At 44.4% G+C, this 21,533-nt stretch overlaps 6 protein-coding genes and 1 non-coding gene across 7 annotated transcripts; 2 read left to right on the forward strand and 5 right to left on the reverse strand.

The window, feature by feature from the left end:
• Nucleotides 1-1,563: 1,563 nt before the first annotated feature.
• On the reverse strand, nucleotides 1,564-1,884 carry O0I10_011932 (uncharacterized protein; the record flags this gene model as incomplete). Its single annotated transcript, XM_058491891.1, has 1 exon — nucleotides 1,564-1,884. One exon carries the CDS (start codon nucleotides 1,882-1,884, stop codon nucleotides 1,564-1,566), a length of 321 nt encoding a protein of 106 aa, XP_058337320.1.
• Nucleotides 1,885-4,677: 2,793 nt separating this feature from the next.
• On the forward strand, nucleotides 4,678-6,388 carry O0I10_011933 (uncharacterized protein; the record flags this gene model as incomplete). Its single annotated transcript, XM_058491892.1, has 7 exons — nucleotides 4,678-5,092; nucleotides 5,166-5,199; nucleotides 5,271-5,491; nucleotides 5,552-5,744; nucleotides 5,817-5,949; nucleotides 6,007-6,234; nucleotides 6,299-6,388. The coding sequence occupies 7 exons, from the start codon at nucleotides 4,678-4,680 to the stop codon at nucleotides 6,386-6,388; spliced, it is 1,314 nt and encodes a 437-aa protein (XP_058337321.1).
• A 1,209-nt stretch (nucleotides 6,389-7,597) lies between these two features.
• O0I10_011934 (arginase) lies at nucleotides 7,598-8,680 on the forward strand (the record flags this gene model as incomplete). Its single annotated transcript, XM_058491893.1, has 3 exons — nucleotides 7,598-8,005; nucleotides 8,077-8,415; nucleotides 8,486-8,680. The coding sequence occupies 3 exons, from the start codon at nucleotides 7,598-7,600 to the stop codon at nucleotides 8,678-8,680; spliced, it is 942 nt and encodes a 313-aa protein (XP_058337322.1).
• Nucleotides 8,681-9,062: 382 nt separating this feature from the next.
• On the reverse strand, nucleotides 9,063-9,504 carry O0I10_011935 (uncharacterized protein; the record flags this gene model as incomplete). Its single annotated transcript, XM_058491894.1, has 3 exons — nucleotides 9,063-9,118; nucleotides 9,173-9,230; nucleotides 9,295-9,504. 3 exons carry the CDS (start codon nucleotides 9,502-9,504, stop codon nucleotides 9,063-9,065), a joined length of 324 nt encoding a protein of 107 aa, XP_058337323.1.
• Nucleotides 9,505-9,674: 170 nt separating this feature from the next.
• On the reverse strand, nucleotides 9,675-11,276 carry O0I10_011936 (uncharacterized protein; the record flags this gene model as incomplete). Its single annotated transcript, XM_058491895.1, has 3 exons — nucleotides 9,675-10,563; nucleotides 10,641-11,075; nucleotides 11,134-11,276. 3 exons carry the CDS (start codon nucleotides 11,274-11,276, stop codon nucleotides 9,675-9,677), a joined length of 1,467 nt encoding a protein of 488 aa, XP_058337324.1.
• A 336-nt stretch (nucleotides 11,277-11,612) lies between these two features.
• Nucleotides 11,613-19,422, reverse strand: O0I10_011937 (uncharacterized protein; the record flags this gene model as incomplete). Its single annotated transcript, XM_058491896.1, has 3 exons — nucleotides 11,613-11,750; nucleotides 11,815-19,301; nucleotides 19,362-19,422. 3 exons carry the CDS (start codon nucleotides 19,420-19,422, stop codon nucleotides 11,613-11,615), a joined length of 7,686 nt encoding a protein of 2,561 aa, XP_058337325.1.
• Nucleotides 19,423-20,896: 1,474 nt separating this feature from the next.
• Nucleotides 20,897-20,969, reverse strand: O0I10_011938. Its single transcript has one exon. It is a non-coding gene; the product is annotated as a tRNA-Arg (tRNA).
• Between the last annotated feature and the right edge of the window lie 564 nt (nucleotides 20,970-21,533).

Here is a 21,533-nt window from a genome sequence, read left to right on the forward strand (position 1 = left end):
AGCGTGATGCTATATGAGAAGTGGTCTTTGTTTAATGTAAAGTAGCTAGATCCTGACAGAGCAAAAGATGCAGAGGGTCGTGTTGTGTAACATAGCTACGTTTGCATGAATGAAAGGGTCAATGTATAATTACTTTATGGATCATCTAGGAACAGGCATGTATTGCTAGCTAACGGCCACTTTTATCCAATCATCATTGTTGCGAGATCCACTGCATGGGAACGATGCCCCTGCTCCAGACATTCATTTCCATGATTCAAGTAGCTTGATCCGAGCTGATTTGACTGAGCTACGGTCAAAGAGAGATTACATCACTCTGGACATAGAGCACGCTCGATGTAGCTCAACCGATGTAATCTTGTGTGAGCGTAACTCAACCAAATCAGCTCGGATCAACCTACTTTAATCATGGAAATGAATGTCTGGAGCAGGAGCATCGTCCACCTACAATAGAATGCACAAAAGTTGGGAATGCACAAAGTGGCTATTAGCTGCCAATGTATGGCATAAAAGTGAGGGTTGCGTACCTGTCATGCATTGTCCCTGAAGTCCAAACTTTTTAACCCAGTTACCCAAAGAGGTCCTTCTGCATCTTTTGCTCTGCCAGGGTGCACCTACTTGACAATGAACAAAGACCACTTCTCATATAGCATCACGCTTACAAACATAAAGGTGCTTGTAATCTCCAAACTTTACAATGAAACGTGGGGTTTTTATTAGAGCAATGGGCTCGGCTTGGTCAACAGCACCTTGTGTGCAAGTTTCACGTTCAATGTCGCAAACAGCCCAAAAAATATTTTTTGGTCGTCGTCGTCGAAGAGGTCGACCCCCCGATCCAGTTTGGCTGGTGGCGACATTGCGAAATCTGGGATTGGCCACGATGAACTTCATATTTTGACACAAGATCGTTTTGACCCCGCCGAGCACATTGCTCTATTCAAAACCCCACGTTTCATTGTAAAGTTTGGAGATACAGGCACCTTTATGTTTGTAAGCGTGATGCTATATGAGAAGTGGTCTTTGTTCATCGTCAAGTAGCTGGACCCTGGCAGAGCAAAAGATGCAGAAGGATCTCTTTGGATAACTCAGCTAAAAAGTCAGGACTTCAGGGACAATGCATGAACGGTACACAACCCTCACTTTATGTCATACATTGGCAGCTAAATAGCCACTTTTGTGCATTCCCAACTTTTGTGCATTCTATTGTAGGTGGACGATGCTCCTGCTCTAGACATTCATTTCCATGATTAAAGTAGATTGATCCGAGCTGATTTGGTTGAGTTACGCTCACACAAGATTACATCGGTTGAGCTACATCGAGCGTGCTTTATGTCCAGAGTGATGTAATCTCTCTTTGACCGTAGCTCAGTCAAATCAGCTCGGATCAACCTACTTGAATCATGGAAATGAATGTCTAGAGCAGGGTCATCGTTCCCATGCAGTGGATCTCGCAACAATGATGATTGGATAAAAGTGGCCGTTAGCTAGCAATACATGCCTGTTCCTAGATGATCCATAAAGTAATTATATATTGACCCTTTCATTCATGCAAACGTAGCTGTGTTACACAACACGACCCTCTGCATCTTTTGCTCTGCCAGGGTCCAGCTGCTTGGCAATGAACAAAGACCACTTCTCATATAGCATCACACTTACAAACATAAAGGTGGCTGTATCTCCAAACTTTACAATGAAACGTGGGGTTTTGAATAGAGCAATGGGCTCGGCTTGGCCAACAGCACCTTGTGTGAAAGTTTCACGTTCAATGTCGCAACTAGCCCAAAAAATATTTTTTGGTCGTCGTCGTCGAAGAGGTCGACCCCCAGATCCAGTTTGGCTGGTAGCGACATTGCGAAATCTGGGATTGGCCACGATGGACTTCATAGTTTGACACAAGATTCCTTTGACCCCGACGAGCACGTTGATCTATTAAAGAGCCCACGTTTCATTGTAAAGTTTGGAGATACAGGCACCTTTATGTTTTACATATGCTGTAAGGGTGATGCTATATGAGAAGTAATCTTTGTTCATTGTGAATCAGCTTGACCCTGATAGACCAAAAGATGCACAGGGGCATCTTTGTGTAACTCAGCTGTTTTGCATGAGTGGAAGGATACTTTATCCATTATCCAGTAACATTCATGTATTGCCAGCTAACAGCCACTTCCTCTCGATCCCAACTTTTGTTCATTGTATGACAATGGAACGATGGTCCTGCTCCAGCCGAGCATTTCCATGATTCAAGTGTCTTGATCCGAGCTGATTTGACTGAGCTACGCCCAAACAGCAAACATGAAAATTAATGAATCGCAGACCCTGCGAATGTCTCCGTCTTTCAAACTTTTGGACGCTCCCATTCCAAATTTTCAAATGAAGCATGAGGTTTTTATTATGAAAAAGTTGTTCAGCATGCTCGGAGCACCATTCTGACCAATTTTCAAGTTGGAGGTGGGCAACTTCGGGGCGGTGGGCCGTCCGCTCTTTTGTTGCCGTCATCCACCATTTGGACCTCCCCGCATTCAAGACATTCTTAATGAAGTGTATAGTTTTTAAATGAATGAAGTTGATCAGCATGTTGCAGCGAACCTTCTAACAAAGTTTCAAGATCGAGAAGAGGAATCCCAAGGTAATACATGCTATATTGATAGATCATGAATCTGACGCTGACCTTCATTTCCGACTTACATAGTAAACCTACATTGTACCCTCCCATTCCAAATTTTCCAATGAAACATGTGGTTTTTATTAGAACAACCTGATCAGCATGTCCAAGAGCACCTTGTGTGAAAGTTTCAGGTTCGAGAGGGGCAATCTCAATATCAAGGATTGATGTACAGTGTTCATGCATTTATACAAGAGGTGTCCGCCCTATTTAATTTCCACTTCTTCCACTCCCACAACTTCTTGTCTCTTCTCAACTGTTGCCCCATTCAAGTACAACTACCACCTACGAACGATTGTCCTGCTTCAACTCATCATGTCGATCCTACAATTGTCTTGATCCGATTGTTGTTGACTGAATGGCATGTCCATGGCGTGTACACCCCACTACAACCCACGCTTTTGACGATGCTCGCACTCCCTTGCACACTCCTCTGCCACAATCAAACGTAACAGCATTCGTTGCAGCAGCTGCCATTAGCAAGGTCTTCACTCCATTGTCTCAAACAGCGTTCACCCATCATGTCAATCTACTACAACACACGCTCTTGTACTCTCCTCTACACGACAAGACGTAACAGCAGTTGCTATTGGCTCCATTGTCTCCAAACAGCGTTCTTTACTTGCAGCATCCTGCCTTTCAGCTCTTTTGCGTGGACAGCAGATAGCCATGGTATACAAGCAGCTTTATTTACGCGTAGCAACTTTGCTTTGATGCATACGACTTCCAATGGATGATCCCCATATCAGCTATCAAGTGCCCGCAATACAAGGAATCTTCACCTGGTTGAGCCACGATAGAGAATGACCAAGGAAGAGATAGAGCAACAGCTGGAGGGAAAAGGAAGCATACCAGCAGCGATCACGTGGCTCTTTTCAACCAACATATTGGATTTGCAATGGTTATGGATGGAAGGATGCAATCGAGCACAATGGGTGATCCTGAAATGTCGCTTTGGTTACTCTGCATGTCGTCAGCAGGAAAGATGGATCATGACATGTGGATACAGCTGAGGATGATGATGGATTGGATGGCATGGATAAGAGGGCTTGTATCTTTGAGGAGAGATGGGTTGCCGCCATGAATGATATTGGAATGATGGAGTCAAGGCACGCACAGCATCTAGTTTGCAATCATGGATGGAGATGCTGATGATGGCAGCAACCAAGAACACAATGACACAACGATACCCGTTGACGCTATGTGATCCACTGGTTGGCTTCTGGAATGAAAGGGAGGATAGGAATTAGAAGGCATGAAGGCGAGATTGGATTACCTACATTATTGTATTGAGAGGCTTTTGTTCCTTTTGTCATGTTACATTCATTAAAGCTTCCTTGTTCATATGCTGAAAGATGATACGGATTGTACACATGTTTAAATAGATGCTTGTATTTCCAAAGATAATGAACCCATAGTATTGGTACCCAACAACAATGCTTGTTACAGAAGCTTGGTCCATTGTAAGCTTAAATCATTTACGTCTAAGAAAGAGTGAGCTCTGATACAATGAGGCACGGACGTACGTATGTCACCTACAATAAATCACCTTTCAAGCCGCAGGTGGATTTGTGTATCGGCTGTTGATTTCTATCACTTCAATTCGGTACTCCAAGATGCTTGACCACGACCACTTTATCAGTTCGATCCATCATGACAGCAATCTCACGCCCAAGTCAACGATTATTGTCAGCAATACCACCCAACACAAAGATGTATTGATTTATGCATAGCACCAATTCATCCAAAGTGATCCCGTCATATGAACGTTCCATTTCTTTCGACGAGTGAATAAAGACATAGTATTAGGATTGGTTTCATTGTTGCAAGTGGCTGAATGTGGATGTTATGGTAGCACAGCTTATGTAAAAGGTGGATGCACAGCTTATGTAACAGATGGATACAAAGATGTTTATCCCCGCATCCCGCCATTTTCAGCTCTATCATGTAAGCAATGTGTATATAAAACCCCATACGATGGATTCTGGATAGCAGCAGAAGACGCATTCGTTAAAATGGTATTGAAAACATCATTCTTTGCTCTTGCAGTTGCAGCTACGCTTGTATCAGCAAAACATTTGGACAACCAACAAGAGGATGCCTTTGTCCAAATAGCCGAGGATGGATCAGGATTCACACGCTATGGCGTTCCTTACATGATGCGCTCAGCAAATTACTGGCATGGCATGTGGCTCGGTGCTGATGACTGTAATGGTGGTGATCGTAAACGTATGGAGAACGAAGTCCGTCAGCTGGCTGAAATGGGCATCAACAACTTGCGTATCATGGCATCTTCCGAAGGACCGGATGATCAACCCTATCGTGTGCGACCCTCCTTTATGCCAAAGCCTGGTGAATACAATGAAGCAGTATTCAAGGGGCTTGACTATCTTTTGGATACCATGGAAAAATACAACATGACGGCTGTCAGTAAGTAATCAATAGTAACCATGGCAACGCAATGCTACCTGTTTCATTGAAACTCAACGCTTTTCTATTATAGTGACCATGAACAACTTTTGGCATTGGTCTGGAGGGTATGTGTGGGCCACATAACATCTTTTTGATAATACATTGGATTGCTCACAACATCATTATTACGTTATAGCTTTGGTCAATACGTCGCCTGGGTTACTGGTAACCAAACCATTCCTTATCCTGCTGGTGATGTTACCTATGACGACTTTACCCAATACGCTGCTCGTTTCTATAATGACAGTAGCGTTGCTCCCAAGGCACAAGAAATTTTCAAGAATCATATCCACACCGTCCAAAACCGCGTCAACACCGTCAACGGCAAAACCTACAAGGATGATCCTGTCATCATGAGTATGTATACTGTTAAAAGCGAAGGCACCTTTATGATGATCATTGATATGTGATGTATAGCATGGCAGCTAGCCAATGAACCCCAACAAGGCCCTGGATGGTGGTTTGAAGAAATCAGCTCCTTCATGAAAAAGAACGCACCCAAGCATCTTGTTAGCGCTGGTCTTGAGTCCATCCTTGACAAGTACGATTTTGATCGTGCACACAAACACAAGGATATTGATTACACCACCTGCCATCTCTGGGTTGAAAAGTAAGTGCATGCAGAAGGGTTCGCTTCTTTCTTAGTAGTAGGCTCACATCCTCCTTCTACTATGTACCATAGTCGCGGCATTTATGATCCAGCCAATGTCACCACCTTTGCTGATGCTCAAGCTGCTGCCAAAGATTTTATCTCTAGCCGATCCGAATGGGCACAGACATTAAAGAAGCCCATTCTCTTGGAAGAATTTGGAATGGTAATACACTCACTGTTATAAGAGGAGGTCATGTCATTGACATTTTGTTAACTATAGGCACGCGATGCTTGGCATAAGCCTGATGACCTCGAATACAAGTACGATCCATCCACACCTACGACACACAAGGACAAATTCTATCATGACATCTTTGAACAAATCGTTGATCTTGCCAAAGATCGCAAATTCAGTGGCAGTGGTTTTTGGGCCTATAGCGGTGAAGGTCGTTCCACAGATTATCCAAACAAGTACGGCATGGTATTCCTCGGCGACCCACCACACGAGGTAAGCCTTCAAACGAGCCATATCATCTTCATCATTTGGCTGCTTTAACTAATTGCAACAATAGCCTAGAGGATGGTACAGCGTTTACGACAAGGATACCACTGTCAAGGTGATTAGAGATTACAACGCAGAGCTCAAGAAACTTGAACATTAGATAGCAGTTTTAGAATTATTATAAAGATGCTTATGGGATCTACATGTTACTTTTGGGGTTATAATAACTTGACATTGTGAGGCATCAAGGTAAAGATAGCCCATGTGAATGTTATCAGGGCAACTTTTTCACTCCGATATCCGATCTTGTGGTACTTTTTGCTCTACACAAAGATTATCTATGGGTGGTCATTTTCATCCAGGGGCACGTTTCCCGGATGCTTATCCAAATACGGCCTCGGGAAAGAATACCGTGGGAAACCAAATTCTCATGTGGTATCACTGCAAGGTATAGACCACCTACAACAGCCCTGCAAGATACTTGGCAATAGAATGGATGCGTTTTCATCTTCACTTTTTAGGTGTAAAGTGGAAAAGGATTCAAGCAAAACGTAATCTAAGCTGAGATGTATGTACATGTTCCCGCTGTACTGTGGAGACGCCATTTTCCCGACACCATTCTGCATTAAAAGTCATTTTCTGATTTCCGCACATACCAAGTATAGGGAGGAGTGATCCTGTACCGACAAAACTCTCACACATAGCAAACAAGCTTGAACAAATCAAAGGCAGCACCCGTTGACGACTCACTTTTAATGGCTCAATCATATTCAGCGACTACCCAAAACCATGCCAATCAGTGATCATTATCCTATTCATGGCATGTTGTACATGCAAGCCTCGCAATCCAACTTAATCTCGCAAACGTTGACACCACCCTCTCATTCACCTCACCCATACATGTTGAGCCTTAGGTTGTACTTTCACACGCATCACGCCTTGCCATCCGGTAATTTCCCTCTTCTCTCTCCATTCTACTCTTATGATCGATAAGAGGTGTGACATGACATCAGTTACAAGATTCCAAAAACAGCAACAAGGAAGCTCATGCACCACACAAATCTCAAACCTTGACCATCCCCATCTTTCCGATCGCGAGTATGTGCAACATGCATACCCGACATTGTCACTTTTTCCTTGTATCAAGGACGATAGCCGTTATGTTTTTTGTTTAGCAGTAATATAAACAGTGCGGTATTCAAAGTGTGCATATGACGTCGTTGTTTCCAAAACAGCGGCGAGAGAGACATTTAGCATTGATGCTTGGGTTACACAAAAATGCAGTGTCATGCCTGCGTATATAAAAAAGCCGTGGCCGCGTGGCCCTTTTTCCCTTTACTTTTTTTCCATACATCCATAACTTTTTATCATGACTGTACAAGAGACCTACAAGCTTCTTAAGACCAAGAAGGTATCCATTATTGGTGTTCCTTTCAATGGTGGCCAACCCCAAGAAGGTGTTGAAAAGGGTCCCTTGCGTCTCGTTGAGTCTGGACTTGCTGCACAACTTGAAGAACTTGGATGGGAGACTGAATATGAAGGCAATGACCATGTTGAAAAGCTTCGTCCTGAATCCGATCCTGTGGTGAACAACCTTCGTCAACCCAAGTTTGTATCCGCTGTCACTCGTACCGTAGCCGACCAAATCGTGGAGCGTGCGAAACAAGGCAATTTTGTTCTCACGCTTGGTGGTGACCACTCTGTTGGCATTGCCACTGTTTCCGGTGTCTTGGGTGCTTATCCCAACGCATGCTTGGTGTGGGTGGATGCACATGCTGTAAGTAAAAATGGGTGATTAGGGGATGAAATGGGCAAAGCGAGAGAGACTTATGAAATGATGTTTTATAGGATATCAACACACCTGAAGCTACTGAATCAGGCAACATTCATGGCTGTCCTCTTAGTTTCCTCACTGGTTTATCCACCGATCACCCTGATTTCCAATGGGTCAAGCCCTTGTTAGATGCCAAGAAGCTCGCATACATTGGTCTCCGTGACATTGATGCTTACGAAAAGAAGATTATCAAACAACTCGGTATCCCTGCCTACTCTATGCATCATGTTGACAAGTGGGGTATTGGTCAAGTTGTTGAAAAGGCACTTGATCAGGTCAACCCCAACCGTGATTTGCCCATCCACTTGTCATTTGATGTTGATGCCCTTGACCCCTCCGTTGCCCCATCCACTGTAAGTGTATATATGTATATTTCATTGGATCCAGCCAACATGTATCTAACGACTCTATCTATAACTCTAGGGTACTCCTGTACGTGGCGGCTTGACTTTCCGTGAAGGACATTACATTTGTGAAGCCTTGGCAGAGACTGGATTGTTGGTGGCTGCTGATATCATGGAAGTAAACCCTGCATTGGAGGATGAGAATGCTGTGTTCAAGACCGTTCAAGTAGGCTGCTCGCTGGCTCGTTGCTGCCTTGGAGAAGCGTTGTTGTAGATGATCCTTCCTATAGATACCTCTGATGTAATAGTCTTCGCACTTGTATAATGATAAAAAGACAAAGTATATACACTTACATGGACGTTGTTGTGCCAATCCCAGTCATGGATGTACCTTTTATCCCTGTTGAGTGCCATGATGCGAATGACGTGTTGTAAATGCAGTAATGAGATGTTGATAGAATCCTCGCTGATGACGATAACACAATCGATGATCGCTTTTAGCCGAATGTTGGCGCATGCTCCTCATGTGCTGCGTATGTACAAATGATATCTCAAGTCGCCAAATCCCTAGCAAGCGAATGCGTGTATGTCGTATATCCACTGCCATGTCCATAACCAATCCACTCGATCCAAATCCATATCCTTCATCAATCCATTTATTGCTGAATAGATTCTTGGGGGTTCTGAACAACAATAAGTAGATACTCGCGGTCTATAGCCATTATGTCAATCAATACAGGCCACGTCGCTTCGTATGCATACTCACCTGGTGCAATCATGATTTCGTGTTTCTTTGTACGCACGCGCATAAAAGTAACATCGTTCTAATAAAGAGACGCTCAATGTTAGAAGGGCAATGTGGAAGAAAGAGAGAGAGGCATTCTGTACCTGGTCATCTAGCGTGTTCACTGTGGTGCGTGCCTGCTGTACAAGGGTCGAGATCAATTGACCGTATTGCTTTGTAAGAGTCTCGTCTAATGTTGAACGAATGGCTTGTCCTTCGTTGTTGAGAATGACGACTGCCTTGACACCTTTGCGAGATGATAACCTCTTCAATGTCTCATCGACTTCTTGGGCAGTGGGGGTATTGGAGTCCATTTGGGTTTGGGTAACAAGAAAGAGGAAATAAAGCAGCAGCAAGCAGCGGGTTTTGGACCTGCATATCAAATCGATGGTACTTTTTTTTTTATTCGCAAATGAAAGAAGAAATTGTGTATATAAAGCAAAACCACCCGAGTTATTCAAACATGTTTATCAAGGAAAGGTTGTTATGTTTCATTGTGTGTAGAAGGTGGTGGTGGTGGTGGTGGTAGAAAAGGAGGGTTATTCAAGTATGGATGGGGTGTTGTTGTTGTCGTAGTGGTGGATGATGAGCTGTTACTGTTGGACGGCGGTTGATTTGTTTGAAACGGATGAGGAAGAGGAAGGAATCGATTGTGATATACTTCTGGTGGATTGTTGCTGTGATTGGATCCTTGTGGCCAATGATGAAAAGCTGTAGGATGTTGTTGTTGTTGTTGACTTGATTGTGATGTTGCTGTGCTGGTAGTGGTGGTGGTGGAAGAAGAGCTACGTCTATGATGAGAGCGTGCTGAAACCAAATCACCATAATGACCCGGGCTACGACCACGCACAACCAAATGATCCGATTCAACCATAGCCACTGGTACAAGAAGAGTACTTGATGATGTTTGCACTTGCGCATAAAGTTGTACTACAAGTTGATAATATTGTTGAGCTGCTCGTCGTTTGCCATTGTTGGCTGTAGCTGATTTGAATTGGATACGCTCAAAAGTGACCCTTGTAGATGAATCAGGTGTTGTATCAGGACGTAATGGGAGTGGTGGAGGTGTGGATTGTGGTCCCTTGTCACGTTTCGCAGTGAGTTGAACAAGTTGAATGGGCTTGTCGCTGTTTGCAATCCGTGCTGTAACACCAAGCATGAAACTGGAGATTGGATGCAACTCATCTTGTCCATTTCTGCTACACCGCACAAGACATGATGGCGTCTCTTGACCCTTCTCGTATAATGGCATGTTCATTCCACGTAATGAAAACCCACCCGTCAATTGAAAATAGTTGCGCCGATAACATGTCCAATCATTGTCAGCCCGAAAAAATCCTCGATCAATGCGTGCATGCAAATCAATTCCCATGCTATCATCAATATTATACAAAATGTGTCAGGGGGATACTATGCATGATTCCAACCTATTGTGTACATGTGTACTTACATTGTGGAACGATCCAGGGCGTAAATGTTGCGATTGTAACGTGTTGGACCAAAAGATGGGCCATCATGAAATGGATGCATTATTGGATCCCGACGGCGATAGTGTTGATTGTGCGATGGTGCTGGTGGCTGTGGCGGCTGCTGCGGCTGCGGATGATGTACCGACACGCTGTTGTTGCTGCTGCTGTCAACAACAGCACCACCACCACCACTTGTCGCAGTAGTAGTTGGCATCAAGTTGGTGGAATAAACATCGTTTGTTGCTTTATACAGCTCATTACCACGACCACTGCCATGATCGTTTTCGGATGTTGTGGAAGAAACAGCTTGATCTGATGCGTATAAGGTGGTTGAATCAGTTGACGACACCACCATAGTATTGGGTCGAGGCGTAGTAGGCTGTGACATGAGAAGGGTTGGTGGTGGTGAAGTAGACCTTTATTGGTGTCAGCACCCTTGTATGCAGGAGTACATGAAATGAAGGATTACATTACCTAATGGGTTTGATAGCACTGCCACCAGCAATAGTATTGTTGTTTTTGTTGTTGTGATTGGCTGTAGGTGGTGGTGAGGATGATGATGATGACACTACTGGTGGTGTGGTTGTACTGCTGATAGAGGATGATGATGGGCACATGTGGTAGTGCTTCTGTGGCACACAATAAAGGGAAAAAGAGAAAGAGAAAGAGAAAGAAGAGCAAAAGATGACTCGAGGTCCAAAATAAGCCGCATCAAAACACCAAAGTAACAAAGTACCTGTGTATGTGTGTGTGTACGTGCACACCCGCACCATCCTTTGTGTAACCAAACTCCGGCGTCTCATTGTCGGATCCATCTTTCCGAGTAACACACACACACATTCCGTTGCTCTTCGCTCTACTTTATCCCCGATACTCTTTCTTCCTCACGCACAGACAAGTAACATGTATCATTGCATTGACGTCAGGGGTAGGAAAAAAGGTCACGTGCTTATTTATTCTTCTGTGACAAAGGTACGTTCACGCATCCTGTGTTTTTTCGTTTCAATAAATGCTTCTTTCATAGGGAATTCGGGTTGATCTGAATCAGCCGGCTTGGGTTTGGATATATAATCACCATCATGTACGGCATGCTAAAGGTAATATTGAGCGTGAGTGTACATTCTATTTGTGCAACATAGTACTACTACAACATACCTGAGTCCTCAAATACTCTCGTAATTCCATCCATCCGCCACCCACTCGCACCATCACCATGCCGCTCTTGAGAATACGACAATAGGCCAACTTGGGATTGATATCACCGATCCAATAGCGTCCCACTTTTCCATGGACCTTTTTGACAGTGACCTTGTATGACAATTCGTTGATGATCTTGCCCATTTCCACATCGAGATCATTGCGTGGATCCGCTTTGTAGTTGTTGGGTGGTGGTGGCGGTGGTTTTGCCGATGAAGATGATGATGTTGATGGGGTATGTGTATGTCCACGGCGTTTACTTGAACTAGTGGGAAGTCGTGATGCTGATGGTGATAAACGACTGCTTGTGGATAACAATGATGAACTTGTGTTACTTTGTGCTGATGGTGCGGAGACAACAGGGAGTCGAGAAGAAGAGCCAGTCTCACGTACGCCTTTACGGGTAGGAAGTGATGATTTTCTTTTTCTTGTATGATCATCATCTGCCGCATGGATACGGCTCTTTGCTTGTTGGCTGATATCCTTCCATCGTTTCTCCAATCCATTGATACTCGCCTTTACAGATCGACGATCCGTCTCCTCACCAGTTGCAAGCTCTTGCTCTAATGCAACATGGGCAGCACTGATTTTTTGGACAACCTCTCGTTCATATTGCTTGTACTGTGCACTCAAATCAGCCGTTGTGTCTTCATCATCCAAAATCTTCTTGAAGCGATTGATCATATCATCGATATCATCCACAGCAGAGAGACATTTTCCTAATCCAAGCGCCTTGTCAATGCCATCTCGTTTTCTTGCTATTGCTGCTATCAAGTCCTTCTTGCTTTGATCAAGCATGGCTTGATGATGGCCAAGTGCATTCTTGTCGCTGTCATTCATGTCACCCAACATGGCATCCAATACGCTCGTGTCCTTCTCTAGCCATTGCATTGCCTTGCGTTCCAAGTCATTCAATTCTTGCTGTAGCGTTCTCAATGCTTGTGCTCGAGGTCGCTCTTCCAAAGGTAACCCATTGATCAATTTCTCATTGCCGAGTTCATCCACTTGTGATTGGAATTCATCGCATTGATCTCTCATCACTTCCATGTGGCGAGTTGCATTGATTCGCTTATTCAAGCTGCTCCATTCGTTTTGCAATCGCTTCCAATTTGCTGCAGTGTCTTGTGCACAGGGATCAAGCACATCGTCTTTGAGGGTATTTGGCACACCATCATCGCCATCCTTCTCCATTGCATTGCACGATTTCAATAAGTCATCCACACTTGAGGTAAAATCGGGCATCTCTTGCTTCAAGCGATCCATCACATTTTCCGCATTCGATACATCTGCTCTAGCTGGGTCATTGTCTTGCATAAATCGGGCCCTGAAATCATCAATGCGGTTGTTGAGATCATTTGCTGCTTTCGTCGATATTGCTGCTCGCGACAACAAAGTGCTGGATCCTTGCTCCCTCTCAATGGCACGTTCAAGATCATCTAATGCTTGTCGTGTAGCAGATGCAATATCCTCGTCCGAATCGGTCATCCCCAAGCCATTCAATTCTTCCATCAACATGTCGTATACACGAGATTTACTTTCAGCAGCCTTCATTGTATGCTCATCATGGTATCGCTCAAGGGCATCAGCCATGCCATCTTGATTAGGATCCATGGACTTGATACCAGCGGATGTACTTGCAAGACGTTGGTGGATGTTGGATCGCTCCTTCTCAGCTCGTTCTCGTATATCATTTGCTGATTGTAATATAGCTTCCTTCTCCTCTTGTTGCTGGACTTCAAGCTTTCTGGCATTGGTATGTTCCTTAATGGCTGCAATGGCGGCAATGACCTGATCATAGTGCTTTTGGAAGGCCGACTCGTTTGCATGTTGCTCGCCACTACACTCCATGTTGCTTATCTTTCCAGCCGTGGAAACAATTGTAGAAAGCTGTGCATCCATTGCTGCCAATTGCTCTTCGGCGTCTTCAATAGCAATCGCACCATCATCAATCTTGCTAAGGTCATGCTCAATATCACTCAGCCGCTTGTGAAGTGCCTTCCATTGTGCTGCCGTATCAATCGAAGATCTCACCAAATCAATCCTTTGCTGCAAAGACTTCTCCTCGTTATCCAAATGGGTACATTCATCAGTGACTCTTTCGGCAAGCTGCTTTTCTTGAAGATCCCGATGTAATGCCTGAATGTTGCCGTACACGGTCATCAATTCTTGCACGTGATGCTGCTCATCCTCATATGCTGAAACAATGGCATCATTGTCGCTATCATCAGACGATCCGGTGACAATAGGAATTCTTTGGCGAATCGATTCCAATCGCGAATTTGAGGCCGAGAATTGAGATGCCAACTCAGCAGCACGTCGTTGGTAATCTTGTATCAGCTGATCCTCTTGCCACCTTGTATTGACATCATCCAGCAAATTGCACAATTGTTGATGTTGCTTCACCATTGCCTCGTATGCATCTTTTTGACCAGGCTCATCATCCTTGATTTGCTTTTGGACCGATACAAGGGATTGAGTCTTGAGCATATCCAATTGTTGATACCACGCATCAATCGATTCTTTCGAAAGATCACACACTTCGGCATTTGCCAGCTCGTTTTCCAATTGTTGACATGTCGATTTGAAAGATTGAACGGCTTCTTGGAATTCGGCGTGCTGAAGATACTTTTCCAATCGTTCACGAGTCTCATCGCTAACATCACGCTGAAGCTGATCCCACATGCTGGCAAGAGTCGATTGTTGCTGCTTCACTTGTACATCATCATCCAGCTGCTTTGCCTTTGCACATAAAGAATCGTAGGATGGTTGCTGCGTGTTGACGGCTGCTGACAAGGAATCCAATAATGAAAGAGCTGAGCGTATGTCTTGTGCTGTTGCTTGATCACCGATATCACGAATACTTGCTGCTGAAGTGAGCTTGTCATTGATCCAATCTTGCATAGATCGAGCTTCCACAAGATAAGCATCCACGTTGCTTTGCTTCTCAAGAGTCAATCTTCGCGCCTTGGCAGCTGCATCGAGCATGTCGATCAAATCATGAAGGTTTTGCCTTTGAACATTCACAAGCTCTTGCAAGGTGTCATTGTCAGCTCCATCCAAGTCCTTTGCAGCTGGATCATGCTCCTCATAATCACGCACAGGAAACATCAACTCGTCATTGCAAAGCTCTTGCACTTTTGCTCTGAAATGCTCAATCACCACGTCGACATCATCAACATCACCCTTTTCAATCCTCAACCTCTCTTTTTGGGCATCTTCTTCCAATTGATGTGCACGATCCAACCACGACAATGCTGTAGCACATTGGTCATCCACCCGTTGAGCAAAGTCAAGAATGCCACTCAATTGTCTCCTGACACTCATAGCACGTTCCTTGTGTGACTCAAAAGCTTTACGATCGTGTGCCAATGTGTCACCCTCTCGAATCACGTGGTCAATGCGATCCACAAGCGTCTGTGCGTGGGATTTCAACTGATCCAATCCACTGACATCATTTTCTTCTTCTCCCTTTCGCAAACATTGAGCTGCTCTTTTCCGAATAAACTTCTCAATAAGCTGCTGTTGATGATTGCATTCTTCCATTGCCTTGTTGACCCTCTGTTGCCATTGACCATGCTCTTCCCAACGATCAAGTTCGATAAACTTGCTCTCAATGAGTGTGCTCAAGTTGCCCAATTGATCATGTAACTGATTCTGCTGATCAGCAAGTGCTTGTGGAAATGGCTCATCATCACCATACTCTTGTTTAACAAGATGAAAACTGGGATCCACCTGGGATTCTAGATATTTATTGATGACAGATGCTCGATCTTGTTGGGCTTTGAGATGTTCCCTGTGTTTTTGGAGGATGTCGCTGCCAGATGATGCCAAGTGCGTAAAATCCAATGTCGTGTCAACTTGGTCGGCCAGCACATTGATTTGACGAATTGCATCCTTGACATTTCCTTCCCAACGGGCTCGTTTGTCGCTGATGCCAAGCTCTCTCGTGTAGTGAGAAAACATATCTTCCAACCTTTGTGTGTTCGTCTCCAATGAAACCAAGGCTTGGGTGAGGCCATCAACGGGAACATGTGCATCAAGACCTTCTTGCCGGAGAGTGCCTGTGAGAGATTGGCAGTCATCGTCCAGGTTAATTAGTGTCTTCTTGTATTCATCCACTTTGTCAACACGTGCCTTGTTTCTTGTCATCAAATCTTTCAATGATTTCATCCTGTTCATCTCAAGCTCTTGTTGACGGCGATCAGCGTCAATCTCATCCATGAGAGCTGTCACCTGTTGCTGCTGATGATCGATACGTCGTCGAGCATAGCGCACCTTGCTGGTAAGTTGCATCGCCATCTTGTATCGTGTATGCAGCATGACCATCTTGTCATACAAGGCATTCAACATACCACGCTCATGAAGCACAATGGTCTTGATACGCACATTGATATCATCATCTTGGGTCGAAAGGCGGGCAGCATGAGCAGCTGATGAGCGAGTTGGATAAGGTACAGTTTCACCATGCTGTGACCATAACTCTTCGATATCCTTGCCGAATTGCTCAACCGATTTGGAAAAACGAGTTGCTGATGGATCATCATCGTCGTCTTTGACATTGTCGGACATGATCGTGTCGAGTGCATGCTGAATGGCTGATATCAATTGCTCACCCGTATCATGTGCTTTGTCAGCACGTCGCATAAACACACCTACGCCCACACGTTGCTCAAGCACTGCCTCTGCAAATTCAGCACTCCCTGTAAGCTCACTCAAGCTGTTTTGAAGCTTATCTTGTTGTCGACGCATGTGGAAAAGCACCAATTGAAGATCATCATCCGACATGCTGGTAAGCTGATCTGCCATATCTCTGAATCCATCAAATACATTGGCTGCAGAACTCTTGCTCGTCTCAACTTGTTGACCCAATTCCTCAAGGCTCGATCGCATCTCCTTTTCACTATCGGATGTGCTGTTTTGTTGCTGCTGCTGGTTGTTGTTGTTGTTGTTATTGGGTCGCCATTGTGTCTTTTCAATCCAAATCCAAATACTGTGTGTCGTCGATCGCACCATTTGAGAAGCATCATCCAAAGACCTTTCCCATTCAAGCCGTTTTTGTAAAACATCCACTTGAAGACGACGCAACTCCAATGCTGATTCAAGCTCCTTGAAAAGAGCATTCACGTGCTCCATAGTCTTCTCCAAAGGATCCAATGAAACGGCATCCGTATCAGCAACATTGCGCTTCAGCGACTTCAACTTGTCATCAAGCTTTTTGGCATCTGTGTCCTTGAGCACCATCATTTTGGATAACCGATTTCCACACTCAATACGTAGCCGGTCCACATCCGTCTTATCCAAAGCACATCGTTCATCCAATACATCAATGCTGCTTGCTTTAACAGCACGGAGCTGTTTTTGAACCGATGATTGCAACTGTGCAAGGTCTTTGGTGAGTTGAGCAACCGCCTTTTGTAGCTCTTGCATTTGCTGAAGCTCTTCCAACATCATTTGTAACGTGTCGCTCATTTGCTCGAGAGCTGCCTTGTATTCATTCACAGATCTCTCAGCTGTTGCATTGAATATGTCACCTTGTTCTTGACGACCAATGGCTTCAGCGGATGGATATCGCATTTGGGGTGCAAGTACGGTCACGATATGCAAGGTCTGCTCCTGATCGCTTCTCACTCGCGTGCTCAAATCACGATCCAAGGTGATAGTCGACTCCTTTTTTGCTGCTGCCATTTCTTCTTTGAGTTGCTCTCCACTTGCCAACAGCTTCACTGCACGCTCCACGTAGTCCATCAATGATAATCGTTGCTCGACAACTTCACGTGCATACGCCAACTTTTTTGTCAATGATTCGAAATCTTGCTCCATACGCACTTGCATGGCTTCCAAATGCTCGGGAATCTCAACCCTACACATGTCATCCATATCCTGATACATGTTGACGGTCATGGTGAATTGCCCTTGATCAAAGGTAGCCGACTGGTGCTCAAGATCCAATAATTGCTGCACCACCAGGGATCGGATGGCCTCATGATGTTCCTCGTCAGGTCGCCATTGTGCATGTTCCAAAAGATCATCCACCTGAAGATGGGCTCGATTAAGCCATACATATGACTTGGCATGCTCTTGTTCCCAAAACACTCGTAAAGCCAACACTTGCAAATCATACGAGCGACGACGTATCGCATTCATCAATCGATCAAACACCATGAGCGTTGTGAAGATGATCTCAATGACAATGGTATCGGCAGGCGTAAGATCATCTCTGTTCTTGTCACTGGCAGTGAGTGTCTTGACATGCATACGCATACAATCAATATCCTCGGCATTGAATGTCTCGACACGTTTCTCCAATGCTTCATGGGCCGTGTTAAGCTGATCAACCTTGGAAACAAGTGCGTCGTTATCATCCACAAGATGTCCTTCTTGCAAACCATCTGGCACGTCCTGGTTCTCGATATCCCGTAACTTGCTGGAGATCCAATCGGTGGCACGTTCGCAATGACCATGCCATACTCGCACTTCATGTACCCATTGATTGACCAAGACGTGCTTTTGTCTCAATGCTTCAAAGCGTGGTGATGGCGAAGTATCACAATCTGCAGGGCCCACCAATTCGGGATGTTGCTCATGGATATCCTTAATCATACGGCCTACGTGTAAGACACGCTCTTCAAGATCATCGATAGCAGCTGAAGTGATGTGGATGGTTGTCTTTAGCATGTGTGCTTGAATAAAGTCGAGCTCATTACGTAGAGGGCGAGTCAATTTGGCGAGTGTGGTTCTTGCACGAATGGTGCCAAAATCCTCCCGTAATTGTGTATCCAAAGCTGCATGTGCTTCCACGACCTCCTGCATATAATGTTGTGTGTCTTGATCCTCATGATCCAAGCCATTTTCCACGTATTCCTTGAAAGATGCATATTCTTCCTCTTGAAATGATGCCAGACTCGTTTCAAATTCTTCCACACGACTGATCATGGATGCTTCAAAGGACTCTTGGTCTTCATCCTCTTCTCCTCCCACGTCCATATGACTTTGATAAAGAGCCATGTCATTCAATGTATCATGCAACCGCTTGATACGATTCATCACCACACGTGCACGTCTCTCCAATTCAGCGTCGCCTCGTGTTGTTGTTGTTCGGGTGATGGTCAAATGGGCCGTTTCTTGCACCATGCGAATCTCAGTGCGTCGCTGTGTAAATGTCTCCATGGTGATATCGCGGAGCGTATTGTAATAGGCCATCATGTCACCATTGTCAACCGTAACAGGGACACCCAGCTCGTCGTGTAGAATCTGCAAAGCACCTTCCATGTCACTTGGCGTTCCTTGCTGCAAGATCGTCGGCAGATCGGACACGCGATCAGGGAAAAAGCGATGAGCAAGGCAATACACCATTCGCCAACTCTCTTCTTGCGTACAAGACTTCAATAAGCCATGGTCCACATACTCCTGGAGCTGAAACTCAAGCCATGCATCCACCTCATTGCCTTGCGAATTCAAGTTAGAATAAAGCGTATCATAAACCAACCCCATGAAGGACAACCTACCATTGCTTGTGGGATGCATAATTGTAGTGTCATGTTCAGAAGAAGCATCCGTCGTCGTCATGGTGCCTGGCTCTTTGTGTGTATGTCCGTAGAGTAAATGTCAATGTAGTGGCGATTGGACGACTACAACAAGCACTTGGCAAAGGAGAAAGAAGGGGCGGGGGAGGTTGTTATAGTGTGAATGTGTGTATATCTGATGCACCTTTTGCTGCAGTGTCGCCACCCAAAGGCGTTATTGTGCAACATACACACATGCATATTACCCACACGCATATTGCACACAACTTGTCCAATGCATTAATAGTCATTCCATACACATTATACGCGACATGAGACATGAAGTAGCTCAATGTCCAAAATCTATCCATGAATTCCTCATATCCCAATGCATGATTGTCCCTTTTTGATACTTTTCATATCGGAAGACGATTGTGCTACTGCCGATCGGAGCCATGCCGTTTAACTTTCCTCACCCCCTTCTTTTCATCATTTCGGCCAATGCATCCTCCGATATCCCCACCATGGTCATATACCACATGTACCATAGACTTTTCATCCCAATACCTATTAAATAGATATTTACATTCTCATGACTAAGTGCATTTTACCCGCCAAAATATGATTACTCTCCTTTCACATACACGCAGATCTTTCGGCCATATGCTCAAAAAGGCAAGGAAATTAGCTTTCCCGCCCGTGTGCAACAAACGAACGATTATACTTTATGCCTACCAAAGCAGAACTTGTAATCTATTACTCATGTATGTGTCGGGTGCTATTGTCTCGTTGTCCATGTTATACGCTATATGCTATGATCACCCACCTTCATCTTTATCATTTGGCAATCCATGTTATTCGTTTTGGAGCCCCACAAAGTTTATTATGCAATCATCTCACGCTATAAAAACATCATCTTTAGTGTACCGGAGAAGAAAATATCTGTGGCAAATAAGCAGTCCTCCACCAGATAGATGTATCTGATCATCAACATAGTACGTTGGCTGGTTAGTATGCAGCACAACGCAGCACAGTACAACGCGACGTAATCTCTTGTGCTAATGCAAGATGTAATATCGGCGCTCCAACTGCAACAAAAAAACTAAGTCGCTTCCTTCGTCGCATAATCATACTTGCAACGATGACAGATCGTGCTTGCAATAATGGCATAGCAACGAAGACCTAAGTTGGTTTATCTTGAAGTATCTTAGTATTGCAATATCAAAAACCAGGAAACAAAGATACAAGAATGTGTGATGATGTGCGACGAAATGGGAACCAAAAAGGTGCATGTGATCCTCAATAACGGTAATGGATCCCTTTGTTTCATCGCTAACGTATGTTTCAAGATACATACGACACGAGTAGAACACGCGGAAGCATAGATGCAAAAGAAAAAGGATACTCCATGTTCTATTGTTGAGATAAGGTGTGTTTCGACCTGCTCATCCTTCTTGTCCAAAATGTTGTCAGTTGGAAATCCGGAACCAAAAATCCAAAAAGAATAAACAGCTCACTACAAGCTATTATCAACTCATCGAGGCTACCAGGGGTCGAACCTGGAATCTCCTGATTCGTAGTCAGGCGCCTTATCCATTTGGCCATAGCCCCTCGAATTATTTTGTCAGGTCCTTGCTCCTAGTTGTCTTGTTCTCTTTCCGTTTTTGTAAAGAAGTCGTAAATAACCCAAAGAGACACTCAAACTAGCACCGAGAATGAAAGGAATATCCAGAGGAAGCCGTAAGTCGAATAAGAGACTGAAGATAAGATAAAAGTATGGAGATAATAAGATAGTTGTATGTTGGTTATTTTATTGCTGTGGAATGCATGTATATGCATTAATACAAACCTATCTATCTTTTACTCCTTAATCCTAATCCACCGCCATATAAATAGCCTGAATACAGACATGGTAATAAAGACAACTATCTTTAGGTCTCACTGTACTTTCTTTGTTTTATCCTTTCTACTTCTCAAACGCGTACACAACATTTTTTACAGTGAATTCCTTTGTCACCATGTCCAACAACGAACAACCCCAAGAACAACATCCAAATGAGACCAACACCAACAACAACCAACGCGAGCGGCGTCAACGACGACAACGTGGAAGACGCGTACAAGAAGATATGGAAAGACTTTCAATTCATGATGATATGGAAGTTGATAATAACA

The sequence above is a fragment of the Lichtheimia ornata genome, assembly GCF_029851405.1.
Source record: "Lichtheimia ornata isolate CBS 291.66 chromosome Unknown scaffold00105, whole genome shotgun sequence".
Taxonomy (NCBI): Eukaryota; Fungi; Mucoromycota; class Mucoromycetes; order Mucorales; family Lichtheimiaceae; genus Lichtheimia; species Lichtheimia ornata.